At 45.9% G+C, this 24,953-nt stretch overlaps 6 protein-coding genes across 6 annotated transcripts; 3 read left to right on the top strand and 3 right to left on the bottom strand.

Annotated features, from left to right (window-relative positions):
* Window positions 1–891: 891 nt before the first annotated feature.
* PtA15_8A650 (uncharacterized protein) lies at window positions 892–2,485 on the bottom strand (the record flags this gene model as incomplete). Its single annotated transcript, XM_053172102.1, has 5 exons — window positions 892–1,426; window positions 1,498–1,622; window positions 1,696–1,751; window positions 1,834–1,958; window positions 2,049–2,485. 5 exons carry the CDS (start codon window positions 2,483–2,485, stop codon window positions 892–894), a joined length of 1,278 nt encoding a protein of 425 aa, XP_053023299.1.
* An 8,326-nt stretch (window positions 2,486–10,811) lies between these two features.
* Window positions 10,812–12,742, top strand: PtA15_8A649 (uncharacterized protein; the record flags this gene model as incomplete). Its single annotated transcript, XM_053172100.1, has 5 exons — window positions 10,812–11,340; window positions 11,417–11,526; window positions 11,591–12,303; window positions 12,370–12,495; window positions 12,610–12,742. The coding sequence occupies 5 exons, from the start codon at window positions 10,812–10,814 to the stop codon at window positions 12,740–12,742; spliced, it is 1,611 nt and encodes a 536-aa protein (XP_053023298.1).
* An 835-nt stretch (window positions 12,743–13,577) lies between these two features.
* On the bottom strand, window positions 13,578–15,658 carry PtA15_8A648 (uncharacterized protein; the record flags this gene model as incomplete). Its single annotated transcript, XM_053172099.1, has 10 exons — window positions 13,578–13,711; window positions 13,807–14,252; window positions 14,328–14,472; window positions 14,555–14,636; window positions 14,699–14,763; window positions 14,827–14,881; window positions 14,954–14,976; window positions 15,049–15,152; window positions 15,229–15,428; window positions 15,488–15,658. 10 exons carry the CDS (start codon window positions 15,656–15,658, stop codon window positions 13,578–13,580), a joined length of 1,425 nt encoding a protein of 474 aa, XP_053023297.1.
* Window positions 15,659–16,087: 429 nt separating this feature from the next.
* PtA15_8A647 (uncharacterized protein) lies at window positions 16,088–17,093 on the top strand (the record flags this gene model as incomplete). Its single annotated transcript, XM_053172098.1, has 4 exons — window positions 16,088–16,280; window positions 16,374–16,804; window positions 16,882–16,961; window positions 17,042–17,093. The coding sequence occupies 4 exons, from the start codon at window positions 16,088–16,090 to the stop codon at window positions 17,091–17,093; spliced, it is 756 nt and encodes a 251-aa protein (XP_053023296.1).
* Window positions 17,094–17,916: 823 nt separating this feature from the next.
* Window positions 17,917–20,008, top strand: PtA15_8A646 (uncharacterized protein; the record flags this gene model as incomplete). Its single annotated transcript, XM_053172097.1, has 9 exons — window positions 17,917–18,195; window positions 18,266–18,399; window positions 18,476–18,549; window positions 18,627–18,678; window positions 18,789–19,165; window positions 19,227–19,348; window positions 19,461–19,598; window positions 19,675–19,733; window positions 19,816–20,008. 9 exons carry the CDS (start codon window positions 17,917–17,919, stop codon window positions 20,006–20,008), a joined length of 1,428 nt encoding a protein of 475 aa, XP_053023295.1.
* A 1,149-nt stretch (window positions 20,009–21,157) lies between these two features.
* Window positions 21,158–24,006, bottom strand: PtA15_8A645 (uncharacterized protein; the record flags this gene model as incomplete). Its single annotated transcript, XM_053172096.1, has 10 exons — window positions 21,158–21,281; window positions 21,404–21,575; window positions 21,677–21,796; window positions 21,920–21,942; window positions 22,051–22,278; window positions 22,406–22,890; window positions 22,971–23,128; window positions 23,215–23,359; window positions 23,443–23,703; window positions 23,785–24,006. The coding sequence occupies 10 exons, from the start codon at window positions 24,004–24,006 to the stop codon at window positions 21,158–21,160; spliced, it is 1,938 nt and encodes a 645-aa protein (XP_053023294.1).
* Window positions 24,007–24,953: the final 947 nt, after the last annotated feature.

Here is a 24,953-nt window from a genome sequence, read left to right as displayed (position 1 = left end):
TGTTATAGGATTGGAATTCTGCTGGATTGCTCAGTGAGGAAGTTTGGATTTTGCCGGGGTCTGCCTGCCTGGGAGACTCCAACTCATTTGAAGTGTCACCCAAGTAAAGGGGCGGCACAGGTTCAGAGTCTCCTCTCTCTCCTCCTGCAGCAAAATGTGGAAGAAGTACACACCCCCAAAATCCAAATTTTTGCCCCCCCAACCGTCTGGACCCTCAAAAAAAAGTGCTGCTTATTGCCTTGTGCAACTGTACTCACAGCAGTGTCCTTGTTTTTCTCCGCCAAAACTGGTACACTGATATCCAATTCAGGTATGGGAAGGGGGGGCATCAGTTTTGTGGGTGGGGGGTAGGAAAGGGGGATGAGGGAAAGTGAAATGGGGCTCACAACAGCGCCATTAGTTTTTTCTGGGATGATTTTTTGGTTGCAGGCAGGGTTGAGGGTGGAAGGGCATTTTCCGGCCTGAATGTGGATGGGTGGGTGGCAAAAAAATCTGGGCTGACTGCAATCAGGGGACAGGGGAGGTATGGAGAGAGGAGAGAGATACAGCCAGTTGCCCCTGTATAGAGGCTGTATTCTTCCAGCGTACTGGCCAGAATCAAGAATATTTTGGCTGAATATTTTGGAGTTTGTCACTGGCAGGGACAAGCTTCTTTGGAACTACAGTAAGTATAGATGCATGAGGCATTAATTGCATAGGTTTTTAGTTATTCAACGTTAGATATTCTTCTATTCAGCCAAGGAAGGTGTATGGTATAAGTCTTCGAAATCAAGAAGTATATGAGTTTACTAGAAAGGTCTAATTGCAATTGATATGTCCAACAAATCAGATTGATGGGTACTGTTGACGAAGGAGGTATCGGTGGAGCTGACGGGGAGAAAGCGATGGAGGTCATTGGGAAAAGAAGTGATAGCTACTTAGTAGGATGATCCCAACAACAGTGCCAATTCCGATAGCTTTGAGAGATTCTTGGTCTGGGCTATTGTAGTCGCGGCTCTCTAACCAATCGTCTTTAGCTTGATTCAGCTTGTCGTACCACGAGGAAGATCGAGGAGGCTGGGGGGACGTTGTGGGCTCTTCAGATGATTGTTCTGCTACACCTGCCACATCCTCAGTCGTCTCTCGCATATTCTTGATTTCCGGACTCGCCAAGTAATCTCTCTGATCGGTCCTGGATCTTGGGATTGGGCTTGGCATTGAATCTTCCATTTTGTTTGTTTCCAATGAGATAGCGGAGGCAGGTACGATAGGTATGTCATCCAATGTTGAAGGTGGCAAAGGGGATGTCGATGTAGTCAGCGCGAGAGGGGCTTGCAACGAAGTAATTAAATCTGAGAGCTGTTTCTCTGTCGAAGACAGTCGATCGACAACCGTATTCAGAGCCCGATCAAGAATGTCGGTGTTGTTCATGTCCCGCTTTACGATTCTAAATACGCGATAAAAGACAAGTCTCATGAGACGTGAAATTCAAAGGGAGATGTTGCAAACAATTCACACCTTTCTTCAACCTCAGAAACTACTTTGGATCTTTTGTAAGGTTCGACCAATACAATTGCTGCCAGGAAAACTAGAACGTTAATGAGAGTGATTGATAGTGAAAATGTGGTTGACAAAGATCGTATCTAAAAACCAAATCATCATGAAAATTCAGGAGTTGGAGATTTCGTGAAAGATAGGATAATAAAAGCAATCTACCTTGTCAGACCAAACCTGTTCTTCATGATATCGAGTAAGGATTGCTTGCATCATGTCTACGGAAAAAGATTCAACAAAAAAACAGTTGGAAGATAGCTTGATGAGACGAGCCCTTGGAAAGGTGTTGCTCAAACTAACTCGTAAATTGTTGATCGACTTTTGCTTCAGATTCTTCCAATGCTTTCTTGGCCTCCGATTCAGCCTGTTCGTTAGAATGGTCTGTCCTGACTAAGGTCGTAAATCTAGCAAGGTCCTGGTCTGACCTAAATGGATATGATTAGTCAAAAGGATTTGAATTCGCGGTCCAAAGGTGTGACAATATTTTTAGATATGAAAATGCAGGTATGACTTACCAGCTTGCTTTTCTGGCGAGCAGATCGTTTACTTCCTTGATACTCTCGGCTCTCCTTTGAGCAGCCAAGTTGTATTTAATCTTGGCTTGTACGGCATCCTCTCTACTGGTTCTGAGGTTAGCTTCGGTTTGAGAGACCAGGGACTTGAGTTTATCAATGTCACCATATCCGGTGAGTTGAGATAATTTAGCCGGAAAGTCGGCAAATTGATTGGATAAGTTGGTTTTGATTGATCTAAATTGCTGTTTGATTGAGTCCGAGTCCACGGACAAGGTTGAGCTTGAAGGGATAGGTCTAGGTTCTGAGTTTGATTGATGCTGTTCGAGGTTAGTTGAGGAGGTTCTTCTGAAGGTCAGCAGGGGTGAGGATGGTTTGATGGCTTGCTTGCGTTTTAAGAGTGAGCTGATGATGATGCTCTGCTTGGTTGTGGTTGTCATTTTTTTCGGTTCGCGGCAGTCGACGTTGGCCCGCCTGCGGGGTCAAGAGGCCGCAGGCGGTCTGGTTTGACCTACCTGCCGCAAATTCGACTGCGGAGGCAGGTCAATCCCGCCTCCGTTCGGGGGAGCTCCGGTGAGTTTTGATGGGAACAAACATCTAAAAATTCCTTCACCCACACATCACCCTCTACCCATTTTACAGCCTCCAGCACCCTTAGAATCTGCTTTTATTTCTAAATATTCTCATGTGTCCAAAACAACACCTACCACTATCAACGGTGGGCTGATACACTAACTGTATTGTTAGTGTAGTGTATTCACCAGGGAAGCTTTGGGGGCACCAAGGAGTGCCACAGCTGAATTTGGTGCTAGTTTTTGTCTGAACTGAGGCGGAATTCCTTACTATCTGATGTTTGAATTGTTTCATTACTTGGCAATAACAATAGGCCAATCTAATTTGGATTGATATGTAACTATTCAATGTGAACTATCATTCAACTACATTGAATTCATATTAGGGGGGTTCACAATTGAATTTTACTAAACTTTGGAGCCAAATTTAAGGCCTTTATGAACAAATTTTTAAAATTTTGGGAGAATGCACAGCAGCAGGAGATACTGATCAATCAGTACAACTTATTGATTTTTTGAAAAAATGTTCATAAACACCTTAAAATGAAAGTTTTGTCAATTTCAATTGTGAACCCCCCTATTGAAGTCAAGTTCATTACAATCCTAACCCATGTTTTACATTTCCAAATCAACTCTTGCATCCCCAAATTCTTTTTACTGTGGTGTGAAATCCCTTTGCAGACAGATACACTGCCAGCATAATTAGCTGGGTTAAGGTCATCCCAGTTAAACTGGGATGAACTCAACCGATTTAAACTTGGTTGATCTCAACTGATGAAATATAAATCCAAGGTACCCCCCTTGGTTTTATATTTCATTGGTCAAGATCAACCCATTTTAAATTGGTTGAGTGCATCCCAGTTAAACTGGGAGGACTTCATCCCAGCCAATCATGCTGGCAGTGATATCACATCTTCAAAGTAACTTTGAATTAAAAACCTCTCTGTTATCAGCTAAAAGCATTTATGTACCAGCTATTTTCACCTTAGAGTATTACAATTCCACTAAAAATTGGTGTCAAGTAGCAGAATTGAACCATCCCTGTGCTGAAGCTACGCGCAAAGGGCACAAAAAAGCGCCTTTTACGCTGCGCTACAGCACTATTTAGCAGATTTTTAGACTTTTTTTCCGCTGCAAGGACTGTTTCAGAGCATAAAATAGCTTAGCAGGGGTGGTAGAATGGTAACACTGCAAAGGAAAGGTTGTGGTTAGCACTGCCACCCTAATGCTAAATTACCCTGTATTTACCCACCATTTTTACAAGACAGCTACAGAGTGGTGCAGTAACTGCTAGCCTCATGAATGTGACAAAAATTGGTTGTTTCAATACAGTAAAATAGCTGCCTTTATCTGTGTAGTGTAACACTTGCTGTTACTATGCTCAGGTGGTATTGGTATTATTAACAACAACTTTTAAGCCCGGGACCGTATTTTAAAGGGGTAAATGTTTTCAGGCTGACTTCACTATCAACACGTTAACCACTGAGTAACACAATACAGAGGGTTAAATGGCCTCCTCTTTCCAATAAATTTCCCAATATCTGCCCCTCTGCACCGCCAGATATTGTAAATAATGTAAAAAAATAAGGCTACCTGAGGTGTGATATTGTAGCACACTTCTGTTATGTTAGTGGTAGTGGTAAAAAGCAAAAAATTGTCACAATATTGGTATTTTCCTGATATCCATACTGTACCTACCCGCCATTGCATGTGACATGACAGCTTCTTTGGCCCCATTGTTATATTTTGAAATTTGAGATGTGACATCAATCCAAAACATGTGGGTGAAATGAATTCTTCACGTACTTTATCAAAAGTAGTTTATATAAATGATTCCCTCAAAGTGATAGGAGTTTCCTAGAAATTCACCAAAAATTGGATAAAATAGTATGTAAAAGGGGTAAAAGAACGGTTGAATTCAAGACTGGCTTTGCTGTTCCACAGTTCATCTGAGGTCACAACCCCTTCACGTAGATCAGCCGCTAAGTTGTGTTTTTGTTTTTGTTTTTGGAATTTCCAGATGCATATGCACATGGAACTGTTTTACATTTCGCCAATGTCACCCTATTGTACGCGCGTACAATGGGGTGACAACTGGAGTACAATAGTTCCCTCAGATTGATTGGATTTTCCTGGAATTCCATTCAAAAAATGGCTAGAATATTATGTAAAAGAGGCAGAAAACTAGTTGAAGTCAAGATTGTGTTTCCTGTGCCAGAGTTCATCCAGAGTTTACAACTGCTTCACATAGATCAGCTTCTTAGATTTTGCTTTTGCAATTTCCACATGCATATGCACATGGACCTGTTTTACATTTCGCCAATGTCACCCTATTGTACGCGCGTACAATGGGGTGACAACTGGAAGGAAATTATTCCTTTAATGTGATGGGAGTTTCCTTGAATTTACCTCAGAAAATGGCTAGAATATCATGTAAAAGGGGCAGTTAACTGGTTGAAGTCAAGACTGGCTTTTATTTGCCATATTTTGTATAGAGGAACCAACAGCGTTACACAAATCAGCCGCTCAGTTGTGTTGTTGTTCATGTTTTTGAAAATTCCAGATCCATATGCATATGAATCCGTTTTGCATTTCGCCCATGTCACCCTATTGTTTGCACGTACAATAGGTTGACAACTGGAGGGCTAGGACACCACAGCAACACACCAGGATTAATTGAGGTAAGAAAAGCAAAACCCAGCAGCAAAAATGGATAGTTTGAGTTACAATACACTATGATAACCGCTGTTATCCGCATGGTGTAACACTTGCCGTTACTACACTCAGGCGTTATTGGTATCAGTAAAAAATGCTTCAAATCCTGGGGCCGTATTGTAACAGTCCAGAATATCTAATGTGTTACTCGCATTGCTAGTAACGTAACACATTAACCGCTGGATAACAAGATAAAGAGGGGTGAATTGCCGCCTCTTAATAAGGAGCTTTTCAATATCTTCCCCTCTTTACCGGCAGATATTGTAATGGACGTCAAATAACGAGATTCTTCAAGTTGCAATATTTTAATGCACTTTTGTTACAGCTAACGGTAAAATTAAGAAACAAAAAAATGTTACAATATTAGCATGTTGCCAATAACCGTACCGTACCTACCCACCATTTTTAGAAGTCATCACCCATTTTTCCTCTGCAGCTCTGGAGGAAAAAAATCTTTGAACCACTTCTTTAGTGCTCTGGGTAGCAGCAGGAAATCAAAATCTACTCAGAATTACACTAGACTTGTGTATGATATTGTGATGAGTGTCTGCCATTAAAATGAAACTTGCTTAAACTTTCTACCAACAATGTTCTCTAAGCTACACTACACTACAGGGCTACTTAGTGTTAGCAGATCTGCACCAACTGTTGCGCTTTTTTTTCTGCAGTGTTAGCGGCCACTACCCCTGCTATGCTACAGCACTTTTAGCGGCAAAAAAGGCCAAAATGACTCTAAAAAGTGCTGTAGTGCATGATTGCGGGCACTTTTTGGTGGCCTGCCTGCCTAGGGTTAGCACAAAATTATATCAATTCTGCTACACTACACTGATTTTTAGTGGATTTGCGCTACACCACCCTAATGGATGCATTGTTTCACTTGAGTTATAAATTGGTTACAGAGATGTTGTACTGTTTTGTTCCAGTTTATTTCCAATGGAGTTGCAGATGACTTCCAGCCAAGTTTTGGATACTTTATGTATAGTTACATATTATTTCATGTTTGATTATACATATGTTGTAGTAGATATTGTGCCAAGTTATGAAAATAATTCATGGTGAGGCACTCTCTGGGGAGTGCCCCCAAAGCTGCCCTGGTGATTGTTAGTTTTTTCCGCTGCACTACACAGCTGAAATATGTCAGGTTAACAATAACCAAATCCTATTCTTATGATTTTTATCTGTTGTTATTCCTGATAAAAAAACAATACCTGATATTTTATCTCTGCAATTAATGATAAAATTACTTTCAGTGTATTGATATTTCTGGTAGTCAAGTTGGTATTGAGTTGCAAAATAAATGTAGGACATAATGTTTTGAGAATCATTTTCTAGAGGCCAAAAACCATGAAATAACAGATACTGTAGTGCAGAAGATTTTTATCCTAACTCTGATACACTAACTTTCAGTGAAATCTTGGTTATCCAAAAGAAATACACTACCTGTTAGTGTATTCTGAGTGTATCCTGGATAAAAATACCCAAGATCTTCAATGAGAAACTTTGGATACACCAACTGCTAGTGTATTGGGCTGTAATTGGGGATAACAATACCCCATTTGTCTCGCAAAATAACCATGGATACACTAACGGATATTGGCCCGTAGCGTAGCGTAGTGGCCCATTGTTGCCACTATCCCCTGAAAAAAAATTGTTGCAAAAAGAGAGCCTATCTAGCTTGATGCAAACAAAATAGCCAGACCGGCCTAAACACATGAAAATAAGGTTAGAGGCCATATGAGAGTACCCTGTGGAAATACCAAGCCTATGAGCTCAAGAGACCTGCCATTCTTAAGTCAATACTGAAAAAACCCCGTGAGAGTGTGTCCAACCTTGACCTTTGGATGATCTGATGGCTTCTTTGTATTGCTCAGGATTAATAGCCCTCACAAGATTGACCACTGAGCAGCCAGTTTTTGATGAATTTACCTGTAAAAATAGGTAAATGAAATCTCAGATTGAGGCCTACAAACTTGTATATGGGACTTTGAAATGAAAGTTGAGAGACAGAGAGGGAAAAGTTGGGATTTTCTGCGTAAAATCAGCCTCTGGCCAAGAATGTGACTTTAGTCCTAAGCCTCTCCTTTGGAGATTCTTTGGGCCTCCTCAGAGAGGCTTAGTTAATCTCGTTGAAGCCATTTGTTAGGCCTAATGTGAGGTTTGTGGCGCATAGGCCATCCACCACAAAGTGAAGAAATTGCAGTCTTCAAATTTTGCAGCCTGCAGTTTTGATGTTGTCCATCCCAGCTACCAAAACTTAGAAGATCATTGATGGTGACAATTTTTAAATCTCACCCCCCCCCCCCCCCCCATCAAACAAATGACTGGCCTATTTTTGCGCTGGTACCTTGTTCTCATTAGGCCTGTCCATGTCCACGTCCTTAGGTGATGGTGGAAGTCCGTATGATCTGCTTGGAACTTTGCTTGTAGTTGGTACCACTCCCAATCCCAATGGCTCTCTGGTTGCGCTTCCAGCCGGAGACATGTCTGTTCTGTGGTTATAACAAAGCTTTTTGGTAAAGATGGAACTCAATTTCTTGCCTTGAGGAGAAAACTGAGTCCGCAAAGTTGAAACTGACCCATATGACCTCGGTTCCACAGCCACCCCGAGCCAAGATTGGTTTATTGGAAGAAGTCTGTCTTCTGGTTGGTTGTTTCCTCCTCTGATTATCTCTCCGCTTCCCAAAGATCCTTGAGACTCCATATCCAATCCGCTAGCAAAGTTAACTCCAATCTCCTCTGTTTCCACGTCGTCTCCAGCTGTAAACACGTCTAACAATAAGCTCATTCACAAAAGTCTAATATTGATTCCCAAGTGTGGATAGCAAAACAAAAATGGGTTCCCAGCCAGACCCCCACTTTTCAAAATAAAAGTGTGTTGCCTGATAAGAAGTGGCACTCCACCTTGCTTCTAGATAACTCCGGGTTTGTATGGTTACCGGCGCTGCGTTTCCGCAATGTACAAACCTCTTCAGCGCTCCGCTTTGAGCCTGATATGATCCGTCTAATCTGCGTAAGAATCAGCCGCTCTGCTTGCACAAAGAAAAACTCCGCAATCAAATAAGAATGTTGGGTGGTAAAAACTCACCGTGGTGTAGCAATAGGCAAAAGCTCCGCAAGTATATTGTAGAATGATAGATAAAGAAGTGAGAGAAAAGCCCCCCAAAAGGTCCCTGTTCCTCCACTCCCTCCACCCACATAACTACTCTCCCAGCCAATGTTGCCCGCGTCCTTCCTTTCCTGCACTCGCCAAACTCTGCATGCATCACTTCCCAGCCTAGCACCTCTCCAAAGCCTGTTCTCCTGCACCCTCTGACTAGGCACTGACCCTAGTCTCTTCGTGGTGCTTCTGCCCCAACATCATCGACTTCAATGCCGTCCACTTCTGCTGCCCCAGTTCACCTGGTGCTGGTCTGCACTATCCAGTCCATCCGTGAGTCCCGCCAAAGTCCTACTCCAACCGTTCCAGTAAGTCCGTGCGTCCAGAGGGTGGCTCAAACCCCTGTTTCCTTGTCCCCGTGACAAGTCCTCGGTCCCGCAGCCTCCCTGTTTGCTGACTTTTGGCATGCTTTTCTTAGCTGTACATTCAAGGTTCCCCTCAGCCTACATATAAGACACCTAAGCACACATGCTTATTGTCTGTTTGGATATGTAGACTGAGAATTTGCTCAGCCGCCCCACTGGATTTCTGCTTGATCTGCAGTGAGAGGACATTATATGCCGCTTGCCTATATAAATTGCCACAACACTTGTCCTTCTAGTTTTCACTTCTGGGACCACCTAAGCTGGAATCATCTATTTACTATCCTCATCTACCCCCAACTCTTCTCCTTGATCTGGAATATCATTTGTAATATAATTAGTTTTGGGTTGTGAGATAATACAAGATCAAGCACACCCAATGTTGTCATAACAAAAGAATTTGAGTGCCACTCAAGGCCCCAAAAAAATTAATGAAATATGTAACAAGATTATCCATGATCTGGTGCATCTTTTGTCTCCCTATAACCTAATCACTCAATGGGAAATGGTGCTGCTACAACAAGTTAAATATTGCCATTTTGAAATTCTCTCCAGCCACAGGGTGGGCTTAGTGTGTAAGATCATTGAAAATTGTTTCAATTTTTTTCCAATTTTTATCATTCCTGTCATGTGCCATACTGTCTCCTCTAATTTTTTCTCTTTGGTTTGAACAATAATAAAGATTCTTAGCAATTTGCATTAAATTGAATAATTTTCACACTTTTCATTTTTTCATTCTTTTTCTTTCATAATCTTTCTTGGGAACTTATTTTCCACCTTTGTACTGGGCTCCCATATCCTGGCCCATTCTCAAAATCTCAGCTCCCCTTGTTGTTCTCTGAACTGGTCATGTTTTTTTCCTTGCTTGGTTTCATGAGAACCATTATAAACAACAGGAGCGTAATTCCAGCCAGCCTCTCCAGGGGCCCAAGAGATAATCATAACATTGACACTATTTTTGTTTGGTAAGGAAATTGTTCATATTGCAAGTTTCATGTCACTTCTTCATGGATTTTCCTTTCTTGACCTGATAATCACCACCTCGGAAGTATAAATTTGAGATGCTTGCTGTATCAAAGCTACACAGTGCACAACAAATTGCTTGATTCCAGCTCTGACCTCTCAGACGGTGATGGTCAAGCCCATTTTTATGTATCCTATCTTTATGTTATGTACCCGTTGCCTACATGATAAGCTACATTGTCAGAGCCCCTGCATCCCACAAGCCAGATAAGTGGGAAGTACATATAGATCTTTGGAGTGAAACAGAATTTTGGGACACATGAGGGTTTACCTATACGCAGATAGCATATCATTCCTTGAATATGGATACATAAATCGACAATTTGTGTGTGGTTGCTTACCTGACAGCTTCAAGGCGTGGTCACATGGGCACAAGCCCGAGGGTGCTGAGAGTGCCGGAAGTCCAGAGGAGTGTCAGTGTGACTGAGGGCGCAAGGACCAGTCCAAGCAGATGCGCAATCAGGTGCTGCCTGTTAGTTTCATGACCTCTGGGAGATATTTCTTTCGGGTAACATGACGACGATTTTCTCGAAAGTGATTCACATGAAACCTTGCTTGGATTGATAACATGACCTGATTGGAGTCGATACAGAGCCAATGTCATGCACCTTGGTCTTTGGGCAGGCTTAACTACCGTCAGTTGTACTGTTCTTATCATAACAACAATTTTCATTTACCCACCGCTCCAAACAACCGTCCTCGCAAGTCGTGACCCTGTGCGGTGATCAGTGGTCAAAGCCGATAGAAGCGTTTTGATAAGATACTCTATCTTGCGGCAGTATTCTTCCAGGTCTATCCGGGGCGCAGATAAGGCCCTGTATATGCTGATTACATAGACCGTCTTCTTCTCAATCTAATCCCACCTCATATCACCTCTCTCTTCAACATCGGCTCTTAATATTCTCCTGAGTTTTCTATAAGGGTCGACCATCATAACATGAAGCTTTGCGGTGTCAATATCTGTCTTCCCTGCTTCAATCGCGCCGGGGAAGGAGCCATCCAACTACCAGATGACGATGACACCGAGAATCTAGCGCAAGGGATCACCCCGATTGGCAATACCTCGCCAGCCTTCTTATCATTCTTGGCGAAAAACCCCGAGTACAACTCTCCTTTCCTCGACGAACTACGACGGACCGATTTCAAGCGTCTAGACAATCCAAGCCATCCCTCCTGCTACCTGGACTACACGGGTGCAGGGCTTTATCCTGAATCCCTGGCCAGGTCGTTTGCGGATCAACTTGCTCAGAATGTATACGGGAACCCCCATTCGACAAACCCTTCCAGCCAATTGAGCAGTCGCGCCAACGAAGATGCGAAGCAAACTGTCCTCGCCTTCCTGGATGCCAATCCGAATGTGTATGACTTGATCTGGACCTCTAACGCGACTGGAGCACTCAAGATAGTTGCTGAAGGATACCCTTATCAATCCGGTCAAAACCTAGTCATTAGTACTGATAGCCATAGTTTGTCTTTTCTTTCATGCATCCCAGAACATCGCATTGCTCTTACATAATGAGTTTTCTTTTACTTACCTTGCAGACAGTGTCAATGGAATGCGTGCTTTTGCCGACCGGGCGGGTGCCAAAGTGGAATACCTCGATCTCCCCGATGACATGCGCGGCCTGAGGATATCAAGCAATTCGTTGACGGTATGTTTGAGGCCCAAGCAACCCGGCGGCTCAGTCCAAAATACTAACGTGTTAATTAACTTAGGAACGGCTATTAAATCTCAAAGGCGCATCCGCTTCCCCAGGCCTATTCGTTACAACAGCACAAAGTAACATTACTGGGTTGAAAGCACCGATCCACGAGCTCATTCCACTAGCGTCTTCCCTCGGATACACCACCCTTCTTGACGCCGCTGCTCTACTCCCAACAACCAAGCTATCTCTAGAAAAACTTCACGGATCACTCGATGCGGTTGCCTTTAGTATCTACAAGATGATCGGTCTTCCAACCGGTCTGGGTGCCCTCGTGATAAAGAAGAGCCTGCTCGAGAGACTCAACAAACCGTGGTTTTGTGGCGGAACGGTGCAATTGGTGCAGGCCCCGGGCGCAGCAGTCACGATGGAACAAGGTCCAGCGCGTTTTGAGGATGGCACGACAGATTTCCTGTCAACACTTATCATTCCTCCAGCCTTTGCGACTTTGGAGAAAGCCCTGAGTAACAATCTAGGATCAAGGGTTGCTGCTTTGACATATTGGACCGTCGAGCAGATGGCCAAAATCAAGCATGAGGTCGGACACTCTCCGTTCATCCTCGTCCGAAGTCCGAATGTCTTACTACCAAAGGCCGAAATGGCTAAGCTTCATGGTGGCCTAATCGCCTTCGAGGTCATGGACAAAGCAGGCGAGTTTGTTAGCTGCGAAGTAATTGAATACGCAGCTTCACTCCAAGGAATTAGTCTCCGAGCTGGTTGCATGTGGTGAGTATTCTTATGATGGGTGAAAGCAGATTGGCTACGTGCTGATCAAAACTACAATCACTCTAGCAATCCCGGTGGTGCCGCCAGTATAATGGGAATGAAGGACATGATGAGCGAGTTACGAAGCGGCGAAACGAAGAAAGATATACAAGCCAAGTGGGGTGTCCGAGCAGCCGGGGTCACAAGAGCTTCGTAAGCAATAAACAAAATCTGATGTTCTTCCTGCTCCCAGTTATGAGGATATTGACCTAAAGCTTATCCTTTCTTTTTTCGTCGAATGCTCGATTCCGCGTGGAAAATTGATAGATTTGGGCTCGCATCAAACTTCTCAGACGCCCATTTCTTTATCAAGTTCATGGAATCTTTGAGTCGTGCGGGTGAGTTGGAGAGGATGATGAACAAATTTTACAACAAGCCCAGAGATACCTCGGCCTGTTGAAACGCGAGGCACAACTTGTGCAAGAAATCCCAACATATGGTTGGTCTTACAAGAACCCTTCCTTAGTGTACCACTCTTTCAATTCATATCCCGTATTTCTTTAAGAATCAAGTCTCTGTAAATTAATTACTTCTGACATTTTATGAAATTATAAGCCTGCCACAACGAAAGCTTGGTCAACTATGCATGTCTGATTGGATGAGTTCCTTCAGGAGTGGCAGCCATTTGGTTGGATAAGTTTCCTCGCGAGTGGTAACCATTTGGTTTCTGATGCACGAGTTGGGAAACCCACCAGTCATGAGGCCTTTCTGTCCAATCTGCAGACCCTGGAGATGTTAATTCAGAGGTGAAGAAAAAATGGAGTCCTTGTGGGGAAATGTAGTCCCAGAGGCTCCAGACTTGGATCTGTAGTCTTGATCCTCACAGCAAGTCTTTCAATGTTAAATCAATTTTTCAATGATCATGAACAAAGGGAAACCACAATGGGATATGGGTGCAATTTCAAGCGACAGGTATTCTCTAAAAAAAAGGAAAATAAGACGTCATTGAAAAAGATAGTCTCCAATTTGTTGAGGAGTAAAAAAACATTTGGACAATGTTTCTACTTAGTGACGGAATAACTGAAGGGACCAGAAAGCAATGTAAGATGAAGATGTGAATGGAACAGAGGGCGATGTGAGATGAGAATGCTAATTAGCTGATGCGATAAATAAAACCTAACAAGCAAATACAACAGAGCGAACTTGGAGGAAGAAACAATCAACTGAGATAGATATGCCCAAGACAAAGTTTATTCCACAGAGCAGCTCTTGCTGGGTAGATGTGGCGAGAAGAATCAGAAAAGTTTGGTCTTTTTGCGGATGTTTGGAATTTTCTCTTTGGTGGAGACGCTGTCGACGGCTTTGGAGGGGGAATCTGGAGCAGCTTGGCCAAGCCTCTGACCTCCAGACTTCTTGATTGTCAGGCAATCTAAAAACAACATGCGTAGAAGGTCAGTTCGTAGCCAGGCGTGAAAGGCTTGAAAAAGAGTATGCAACCAAAGATGATTAAAAATAATACTGAACTTATGCCACAGTAGTCACAGACATCTAGAACAACATCGATGACAAAATAGGCATACACAAGGCCGGCGACCAAGATGCTAAGCCAGATAAACTTGACGACGCCAGCTTCGGAGTTTTGCAAGAACGGGTGCTTGACCAAGCCGAAGGTGAGAGTACTGATATAAGAATCTGCGAAGCCAAGGAAAGACCAACAGAGCAATACATTCCAATAGGGGAATACTTCGGGGGCCTTGAGGATATGTGAAACAATAAGAAGCCCAACCAGATATGCAAAACTCAGACCATAGTATACCATGAAAGGTAAGAGGTGGCGGTTCATTAGAGATGGTTGCGAGTGAAGCCATAAGAGATTGACCGCCGTTTGCAAAACAAACGGCAATAATCCGAGCAGCGTTTTAGCGTTAGAACCTTTTTGGCCACGGTTGCTTTTCACGACGTTCATGTAACTACAAATGAGACTCGACAGTGAGCAAAAAAAACCATTCAATCTTTAGAAAAGACGCATCCAGAGACAGACCGACCTTCCCAGTATGTTGGATCCCAGACTGAAGATAGCAAAGACCAATGAGCATTTGTTTAGCGGAACATCCAACCCCGAGTTCTTCAACAAAGGGAATGAGCCGAGCCCCAAGAGAGTTAAAACACCCTGATCCCAGAAGGGAGGGCCTAGAAAGGAGGTATGGTCCGGGTTGAAACAGATGAGTTTCGGCAGGTCTAGTTCATCGATGAGTCCGTCTCGAGATCTCACCGTATACTGCGGTGATCAAAAAGACACCAATCACTAGCAAGATGCCTTCGACAGGACCACTGAAACTACTCAGAAACAAAGTCTGAAATCGAAAGCGGAATGTCAACAACAGTCCACAATACCTATGGGGACGTCGGTGCTTACCCCGGTATGATATTCTTCCCAAGTGGTCAGATAAAAGTTGGCCAGTGATGCGACTTGAGAGGCAACTAGATGATAAGATTATGTCAAGTCAGAATTGGTCCTACGCCTGGGATACTAAGCGGGCAGACCTGTCCACCAGGAATGGCCTAGATTCAAGGAAGCTGAGGCAAGGATGGCGCCAAGCTAGTTCATGGAAAGTGCTTGATTCAGACGTAAGATAAATCATCCACTTTCAGCGAAGGATGACGGGCTTACAGTAGTGTTTAACGCATCGCAGCCTGGGACGCCAGATCGAGCGGATCAGCAATGTGCACACAGCGGGGGGAAATGCGGCCGACTGGTGTACTGACCGTGGTCGAAGAGCTCTCCTAGTGGTCCAGAGGTTCCCGTTCGCCTGGCTTGTTTACCATCAATAGCGTCTAAACTCTGGTAAATCCACAATCCTAGCGCAAAACTAGTTTTTTTTTGGAAGAGGGAAAGCAATTACATAAGGAAAATTGAGGAAATTGGAGTTGAGGAAGCTCACATACCTCAGATAGAGCCAGCCACTGGGACATTTGGCTTGGTAGTCCGAGAGGCCGACGAACGACTTGAGTCTGGCGAGCAGACTCCCCTGGGAAGATTCGAGGAGCGAGCCCGCTTTTGAAACGAACGAGGGCTTGTGGGAGCATGCTAGGGCGGGTTGAAACGCCACCAGGCTCCCGAAGTTCAGCATTACAAACACGAGGCCCTACAAAAGCGCGAGAATCAACATATGACTAAGCTGATGGGTGGTAGATGTCTGCGCACAGTCAATGTGATCAGGTTCGGCGCCACGCTCATGGGGACCCATGTGACCAAGCGGTTCCAGTAGGGCGTCAGGACATAACGGGAGATGATCGAGTGGTCCTCGCCGCTGTACTTGTACTTGGCCAAGTTCGCGCGCCGGTTCCGAGGGATGAAGTGTGGTCGCTCCAGCATGCTGATCACAGTGGGGGTGATCGCCAGCGTTTGGGGGGAGGCTGGGGGGGGCGAAGGGGAATGCAGGGTGTGTGCAGACCCCCGGGGGACTGTGCCACGTCGACTGAGGTCCTGCGGGGTCGGAGCGAGGCCGGCGTCGCACCGGGTGTCGCCGACCCGGAGGCCCACAGCGGGCCGGCTGCCCCGCTGCAGCGTGCAGTGCGGGGCAGCTGCTGAGCCGTGGAGGGTGTGTGGGTGGCTCATCCAGCCAGGCAGCTGCAGGCTGTTGCTGGGCTCGGGGCAGTCTTGGGAGTGGAAACGGTTACCAGCAGCAGCAGCTGGGAAGTGCTCATCCGCTTTGTTGTACTCCGCCCTCTTCCCCCAGCCGCCCTCCACCCACAAATACAGCCAGAACAACACGACATACAGCAGTACACATCCCGCCACAAGATGCTCAAGATCATGAAACTTCCGACCTTGTCCAGATATACCTACATCTTCGCAGCCCTCAACGTCATCCTCCTCCTCACCGGCGTCCTCACCCTGCTCACCGTCCTCGGCTGGCGACACCTGCTCGAACAGCCAGTCAGTTCAAATCCGGACATCTACACCCGACTCACCGTCAACGACATGGTCATCTATGGTCTGTCTCTCTCCCCCAAAACACACACACACACACACACACACACACACACACACACACACACAGCTTGTTGACATTGCTCCTCTTTCTCAGGCGGCTTTATCGGCTCAGCCTCAACCTTCTTGACCGTCGCCATCTCGCTCTGGACATTCGCCACCCGGCCCACCCGAGACAATGCCCAGACGCTTCCGCTGCGGGCCTACATGACCAGTCTGATCACCACGCTGCTCATCACCCTCATGGCCGCCTCGCTCATCTGGTTCTCCACCCTCAGGGAACGCACCCTCTTCACCCCCGTCTGGGACGCCCTCCCCCTCCCCCAGAAGATCTTCATCCAGAACGACCTCAGCTGCTGCGGCTGGTTCAACGCTACCCTCGCCGGCCGATTCAACGACGACCTCATGGTCGGCTTCTGCGAAGACCCCGATATCATCAAACCCAACCCCGACCCCAACGTCGTCCTGGGCTGTGTCGATAAATTCGACAAGAAAGCTGACGATATCCTGAATAATACCTTCACCCTCGTCAGTCTCTCTTTCTCTCTCTCTGTCTCTCTCTGGTTTTGTATACCTCACTCATCATTATTGCTTTCTTTCTCTAGAGTTACGGATTCACCGGCATCCAATTCTTCTTGTTCGTCACTGCCGCTGCGCTGGCCAACCTACGAATCCAGCAAAAACGGTAAGCCGTGAAATTCCAGCTTCCGGCAGGCTCCATGGTGTCTGATCTCTTCACCTTGCCTTTTTTCATTTATTTATCAGGTTCATGCGCATCGATTATAAGCTGCGGCACGGAAAAGGTGCATTCCTGTAATCCAGCACTTCTAACTTATCCTACCGTCACGAACCGATGTACTGGCAGTGGGACGGGTTGGCGCGATGTTAAGGTAGTCTTGAGTGCTCATCAGACTCCTTCTCAGGGCTCTTTCATGCCCTCTCAAATCCTAAAAGAACACTTTTTCCGTCGTCTCTTCTTTCCCTCTCTGCACCCTAACCCCTTTCATCTGCTTTCTACGGACTAGAGAACCCAAACCGTCAAACGTTTTATTCCATTTATTTATTTATTGTCTGATCTGCAAAAACATCTTTTCATGTACTTTCTTGAAAATCATAATGCATTCTTCACGACGTCGTTTTTTTTTTGTGTGTGTCTCTGTTTTTTTGTGTGTGTATGTATTACTTGCTTAATGGGAGATGTACAGCCCCTGCAATCGCATTCCTTCGTAAAAACATCTCGAGATTCAACGAAATTCATGACATTGAAGTTGCGGGCAACTATCGCACACACTCATCCTCGCCGAGCTCAATTTCCCCAATTTCTAGTTTGTCACAACCACGCAGGTTCTGCTCAGTTTTGTGGTGAGGATAAAGCCCGTGAGACTCAGACTCAGCAGTTCGATATTAGATTTCTAATATCCTAGGTTTCCAACAGGAGATGCCCGCCACAACCCTTCGTTTCGGTTCGGGATGCTTGCTCTTCAGAGTTCATGCGCTGCTTTTACATAGTGCGCCAGAAGTAGCAAACAGGGATAATCTAATAGTTGAAGCCAAGCTGAAAAAGATGATTATCGATAATATTTTGATTTAATGATGATGATGATTTTTTTTTTTTTTTTTTGAAGAACTCTGGATCGCTGATGGCCACTGCCAAGAGACGACTGCTGATCTTGTGGAGGGGTGCGATAGGTAGGCTTTGTTCAAGAGACCGGTTGGCCGGAGAAGGAAAGAGAAAGTTGCAAACAATCATCTCAAAAGAAGGTTTGGGTTACACCAGGGCCAACACAAAAAAATTAAAAAACCAACCGCCACAGCAGCACCTAGACTTCAACCACCACATTCACAGTCCACCAAACCAGCACACGACCACCTCACTCATTACCACCATGGGATTCGTCACGCAACATCTCGGGAAACAGGTTAGCTCTCTTCACCATCGCCGTCAGCATCCCGCAAGGACTCATGATCAACATTGGTCTGTCGTGCAAGCCGGACTCTTACAGCAAGAAAAAGAATTATATCTTCGAAGATGTACTCGGCTCCGGGAGCTTCGGATTCGTTAAAAAGGCCGTCTGGATCCCCCACGGAAACTTGCCCGTCGCAATCAAATGTATCAAGAAAAAGTCGGACTGCCCCTGTTCTATTCACTTCTTCTTCTCTATCCAAAGTTGATGATGATGATGTGTTGTTTGTTCCCAGAACTTTGCATGGTAACGAACAGGTTGTTCATGATGAAATTAAGGTCCTCAAGGGCTTGAATCACCCCAACGTCGGTAAGCTAGCCTCGAACTTGCGTGACCGGTAGCTTTCTTGTTTTGACATTTATCTTGATCGAACTCGATCAAATCAGTCAAGCTTTACGATTGGTTCGAATCGCGTGATAAATTCTACTTGGTTTTCGAGTTAGTGCCCTCGATCCGCCCCACTTCCACTGACGATTACGATCAAACAAGTATAGCTTGAAGGTGGTAACCAGAGGCTGATCGTGGATATCTTGGCTTGCTGCGTGCAGACTAGCGTCGGGTGGCGAGCTGTTCCAAAGGATATACGACCAAGGCAAGTTTACCGAGGCCGATGCGATCAAGGTCATCCGAGCCACGCTCTCCGGGATCGCCTACCTCCACTCGCACCAGATCGTCCATCGGGACCTCAAGCCGGAGAATCTGCTCTACAAGACCCGGGCCGAACTCAACCCGGCCGCCAGCGAGCTGCTCCGTCCCAAGAGCTCCATCCTCTCCGGCGCATCCAATCCGTCATCGAAGGCCGCCCAACTCGACCCCCAGAACGACGACCAGCTCGTCATCGCCGACTTCGGCATCGCCACCGCCATGTCCTCCGATAACGAGCCCCTGACCACCATGTGTGGCAGCCCTGGCTATGCTGCCCCTGGTCAGTCCATACCACCCCCCCTCTGCGAATTTGGTATTAACCTCTCCCTCAAATACTTCAGAAATCTTGAACAACCAAGGACACGGTAAACCAGTGGATTTATGGAGTATCGGTGTGATCACCTACACTCTACTGTGCGGTTACAGCCCTTTCAGGTCTGAGAACAGGGCCGAATTGATCAAGGTCAGTTGTAGCAGCAGGCACGAGATAATGGGATCGAGGGGCATCCTCTTTCCAGCGACCAAACAGCGCAGAGTCGAGAGCTGAGAGTGATTTTGGTGGCCGTTTCTGACAGGAAACGACGAGGGCTAAGGTCGAGTTCCATCAACGCTATTGGTCCAACATCTCCCAGCCGGCCAAGGAATTCATCCTCGGACTGTTGAAGCCGAACCCGGAGGACAGGATGACCGCCGAAAAAGCCCTCCAACACCTCGTGCGTCCTCCACAGGTCATTCACCTCTTTCGCGTGTATACTTCTGGCTAACCTGGTTGGTTGGGGTTTTTTTTAGTGGTTGACCGGAAAGGTCGATAGCGAGCATGATATATCGGACGGATTGAGGAAGCACTGGTGCGATCGTCTCTCTGAGATCTCTCAAATGACTCGAGTGAATTAACGTGGTATGGTATGGCTTTTTTGGTAACTTTTGTAGGATCCCAAGGAGGCGATGGAAGTTAGCGATCAATGCGGTCCGGGCGACCAATCGGATGCGAAGGATGGGCTCGAGCAGCAGCTCTTCGCCGACGACGATCGCCTCGTCCGACTCGACCGACTCCATCGCCAGGTCTTCCTCCGGCCTCTCCTCCTCCGCTTCTTCATTCAGCCGGTTGAACATCAACCGTTGATTATCTTCTTGGCTCTCCCTGTCCACATCGGCATATCTCCTACATTTCTCTTCCCTTCTCTCCCTTTTCCTTTTGTTCCCATCAGTAACTCTACTCGCCCACTCGCCCACCGGATTCGTTCTCTTCTTTTTTTCTACACTTGTTGTTGACCATCATTCACGTCTTGACGATATTTTCCGTGTAAGCTTGAAACCCACATAAGCGTCCCTTCTTCTGCTATTTCGCTTGCTCTCTCCCTCTCCCCCTCTTAATTCTTCTATAATTCGGAACGTTTCCTTTCATCACCTTCAACCACCAGTTTGTTATCCGAGATGGTTTCCCTACACCTCCTTGTTCTATAACTTTCACTCTTATCCACTAGCATGTTGTTGAAATAAAAGTGTGACCCTGAAACTTTCAAAGGCCCTGATGGACTCTCTTTCTGCAAGATATTGAGCCACCAGTAGTTGTTTGTATACCGCTCATGCCACTCTGGCACTTGGATCGATTATAATAGTCCTAGAAAACACTACATATCTTGATGCTCTGAAGACTCTCTGCTGACTACAATACATTATGATGACATGACATTCCCACAAAAACTCTCCCCCGTTCCGCTTTGCGCCACTTTACTGCCTCTCACCCACCTCTGCTTCCCCAATGTTGATTCACCTCAACACCTGCTGGCCCTCACCCTACCGCTCCGCACGCTATATAATAAACCGGCTTGACACATGCTCACTGGGCAAACACTTCTCTCTGATGCCTGCCGTTGGCGCCCGCTCTGCCTAGTCTCCGGGCTCTGACTACGGCCACCTGCACCATCTATGTGATCAAATCTGTTTTGACTCCTTGGTGCCCTCAAAATGTGTGCCCCTGCCCGGCCACACAATTTTGATACATACACTCCCTATGCGGCTGCACATTTGATCCGCCAGATCATTCCATAGATCAGGTTCAGCACATAATTAGTTTGTATTCCAAGATGATTGCGTTGTGTTACATGGCGTGTGTGTTTATTGCGTACATCAGAGGGAGTTAGTGAAGTGATAGAAATACCTTATAGTGAGCAAGTGATTGGAATCAGAGTATATCATAATTGTGATCCGCCTAAGTCAAGAAACTTTGTAAAGAGACAAATCGGCGATGAAAGAAGGCTCGAACATATTACTAATCTTGCGGATCTACTGGTAACTTGTCCTGGGCTCTTCCTGGCCAATTTTTCTCGTATATCTGGAGCTCTTGGAGTAGGATCTGAGTGGCAAGATGTTTCGAGAAACATCGAGCTTGGAAGCTTATGGATTGAGATGGGGTTGGGACCGGGGGAGAAGCAGAAGAAGACGCAAAGTCGTAGACCGGAGGGTCAGCCATTTGCTTTGCAATCAATCAGCAATGATGATTATAAGCTGGACGCACAAGTTTCCACACATTAGCCACAGGCCTGGCTGGCCAAAAAGCCTCCATGTACCCGGGATCTCGCCCTGGTTATCTTTTCCCCACACCGGACCCAGTCGGTTGGCCACCTGGTGACTGATCATTTTTGCTATGGTCTTTCGTATCGATTGGTATCCCGTAGCGAATACAATGACTGCAGAAATCAGAATGAAAAAGGAAGAAGCTCTTTTGAATCATCATGATTAAAAAAATCATGTCAACGCGGCTGGATGATATGAAGAAAGATTAACGGACGATCGGCATCGATCTCTTCTCCATCTTCAAACTGTAGGCCGTGTTCAGTCAAACTAGCTACCTCTTTTCCCTGCTTCAGTTTGATCCTTTTCGAGGCAATCAGCTCTGAACATCCCACATCTAGAAAGTTCCGGAGATTCGTGTTCCCACAAGCCCACCCGCATTGGTGTTTTTTTGGTTAGTGAATCTGTGCTGATCAAATGACGCGTAATTCTAACAAGGAACGCGAATAAGACGGCAGACCAATATAGTATCCCCCACCCCGCCTGATTAGACAGGATTTCGGAGAGAAATACAGAATTTCAGTCAAGCTATCTTCATACCAGACTACAACCAAGGACTCGGGAGGGAGTGCGTAAAATGTTTCTACGAACCTGAAATATTTGATAAGCATGCCCGCTGGATAAGGGTCTAACTTGAACCCAACGTTTTCAAGGCTCTGGAGGAGATCCCGGTCGAGTTTGGCTATCTTTTCTTGCAGCTTGATGTGTGTTTTCTCGAGGAGATTGATCGGTAAACTGGTAAAGATTCGGTCCGCGTCTTCGGTCGCTATACCTCCCTCCTCATACAAGCCTTCCATTAGAGCTGGTATCCCATGTTTGCTGCCGTCCATGTCATCCAAAAGCAAAAATAAACGAGCATCCAAAGAATTGTTTTCAAAAATATGTAAGCCATCGTTTTCAAGGGATTGATGGTGAGGATGATAAGATGTCAAGTTTCGTTCACTACCTTGACATAACAAAAGTCCTGGAACGTTGGACCATCGTCACCTCCGCCGCCCCGCTCTGGTAGAGCTCAGCGGCGATATCGTGTGCCGAGTTGCATGCGCCGACGATGACGGCGTGCTTGCCGCGCCACTGCTGACCGGACTTGAACTGACTGGAGTGCATGGCAGTTCCGGAGTAGGCCTCAAAGTTTGCAATATTGTTGGGCCATCGAGGCGCGCCATTGAGGCCGGTGGCCAGGACTAGGTAGCGCGGGTGGAGCCTGATGGTCCTTGCTGATCTTCCCTCTCCGCCGGACAGCTCGATATCCACCGTCCAGCGTCCATCCTCGGTGTCGTACTCGGCACCCGGAACTAGCCTGGCTTGGAGCCAGACATCTAGCTCCATGCTCTCGGCGTAATGCTCGAACCAGTTGGCCAGTTTATCCTTGGGTGTATAGACTGGCCACGTCGAAGGATAAGGCATGTAAGCCAAGTGGTCCGCCCACACCTGATGAGTATTATCACAAGATTGAACCGGCCGACAGTCAATCGACTACTTTTACTCCAAGTTGACTATTATAAAGTTACCGGATCGTGCAAGCAGAGCGAATGATACCGCGACCTCCAACAGTCGCCCAATCGCACGCTTTTCTCGACAACCAACGAATCGATTCCGAGCACCTTTAACCGGGCCGCCAGGCTCAAGCCATTCTGACCCCCACCGATGATCAAAACCGTAGGATCAACTGAGATCATGATCCAGAGTACCAACAAAATTCATGCTTCTCAGATGGTGAGGGTGAGGCTATATAAAAAGTTAAAAAGAACTCACCCCCCTGTTTGTATCGTTCCGAGCTTCGGACGCGTTCTTCCAGCCAGTTCAGCGGCCTCTGCTCGCTCGATCTCACATCTGGAACTCCAAGGGGACGACGAAAAAGAAGATTTTCTTCGTGTCCTTTGACTTCCCACACTTGGGTCTGCAAGGAGATCACATGAAAGCAAATTATCAGTCACCACTATCAAAAACCACAAGAATTGCACATAGAGAATCAAAGCTTACAAAGAATAGCAAAGCTTTGGATGGACTAGAGGATGGTATTCCGGTGTCCTTAGAATAAAGCTTCAGTAATCCATTGCCTCTGTAAAGATCTGTTTCAAACTTGATGAACGATTGAACGAGTCCATCTGCGGTTTGTTTGAGTTGATCTGGACGATCGAGCTTCAGATTTTTCAGGGACGGTAATGAAAGCTTGTGTTGGTCGAGATAAGGCTTGATGGATCCCTTGGCCAATGAGTTGAAGTCAAGCTCGATAGTCAGGATCTGGATAAAAGAGAAGATACAAGCAGGAGCTGTCAGTAGCCCAGAAAGATAAGGACTTTCCATCTTCCCCCTGGTACTCACATCCCTCCAGTAACCATCATCTGAAAACAAATCGACAAACTGATCGACGTCTTTTTCCTCAAGACTCTTTTGGGCTCTTGCAAGCCAACTGTTCACATGGTTCTGGAGGGAATCAGAGGAGAGAAAACTAGAGCTCTTGTTATTGCCCGAAGCTTGGAATGATCCTTCCTGTTTGAGGTCTGTCAGCACTGTTGGTCCCGGAAGTGGCTCAAGTTGTGACATCTTGCAACTACTGTCCTTGATGTCAAGACTACCAGCGTGAATCAAATCTGTTGATGACCCTCAAAAACCAGACTAAGGAGGGCGCGTAAAAGTGCAAAGATATGAATTGTTTTACAAAGTATTTGAGAGATATTTACGCTGTCGACAGAATCTGAAGAAAGCACTGATCGTAGGTAGTTTATATCTGATGGATATATTAAAAGAATTCCGTCATCGGCGCTTCAACAAGCTTCAGTAACTCGACAATTTAAACATTAAATGTTTATATGAAAAGAAAGGGTTGCTGAACCGCAACACGGTAGACCGAAAACCCCCGACACTGCTCCTTACAGGCAGATCTGTGCGATATGCATCACAGCATGATCAACTAAAAGTGGGTCGTTAGATGAGGCGAGCTGCAAAACAACCGATGTGAGTGTCGATGAAGATTGTTGCTGGTCATGTGCTATATACCCTCGAACCCCTGCCGGACCGCATTGCCTCCCCGTTGCAAGGTCGTGCAAGTCTGCAACAGCCGACACGGTTCATCGGGAGCTTCCGGGCCGCGGGCCATCGTCAGTGCTTAAAACACTTCGACGATATCACTGTCAGTTTAGGAACATAGTCTATCCGATACAATGAGCGCCGACGAATTGTTTGCTTGCATTTCCATTTGGATGTTTGTTAGACATGTCGAATCATGGACATCCTTCCAGAAAACCCTTAGTTTGTGTTGCCTTCCTTCATGTTTGTCTGAAGAATGAACACGCTGTCGAAAATTGAGGGGAAATTATGTCGCAGCCTCAGGTGACGTGAAGCTAAATCCAGCCATCATTCCAAGCATCGGACTGTCCACTTACATAGTGCAAAGAACTACCTCAGGTTGACAAATCCATTCATTCAGACCCAGTTTTTGCTGCCCTCTTCTTTTTGAAGCAATTAGCTATGAAGCCATTGATTTGGGCAGA

The sequence above is a fragment of the Puccinia triticina genome, chromosome 8A (assembly GCF_026914185.1).
Source record: "Puccinia triticina chromosome 8A, complete sequence".
Classification (NCBI taxonomy): Eukaryota; Fungi; Basidiomycota; class Pucciniomycetes; order Pucciniales; family Pucciniaceae; genus Puccinia; species Puccinia triticina.
This window is presented reverse-complemented; position numbering and strand designations above follow the sequence as displayed.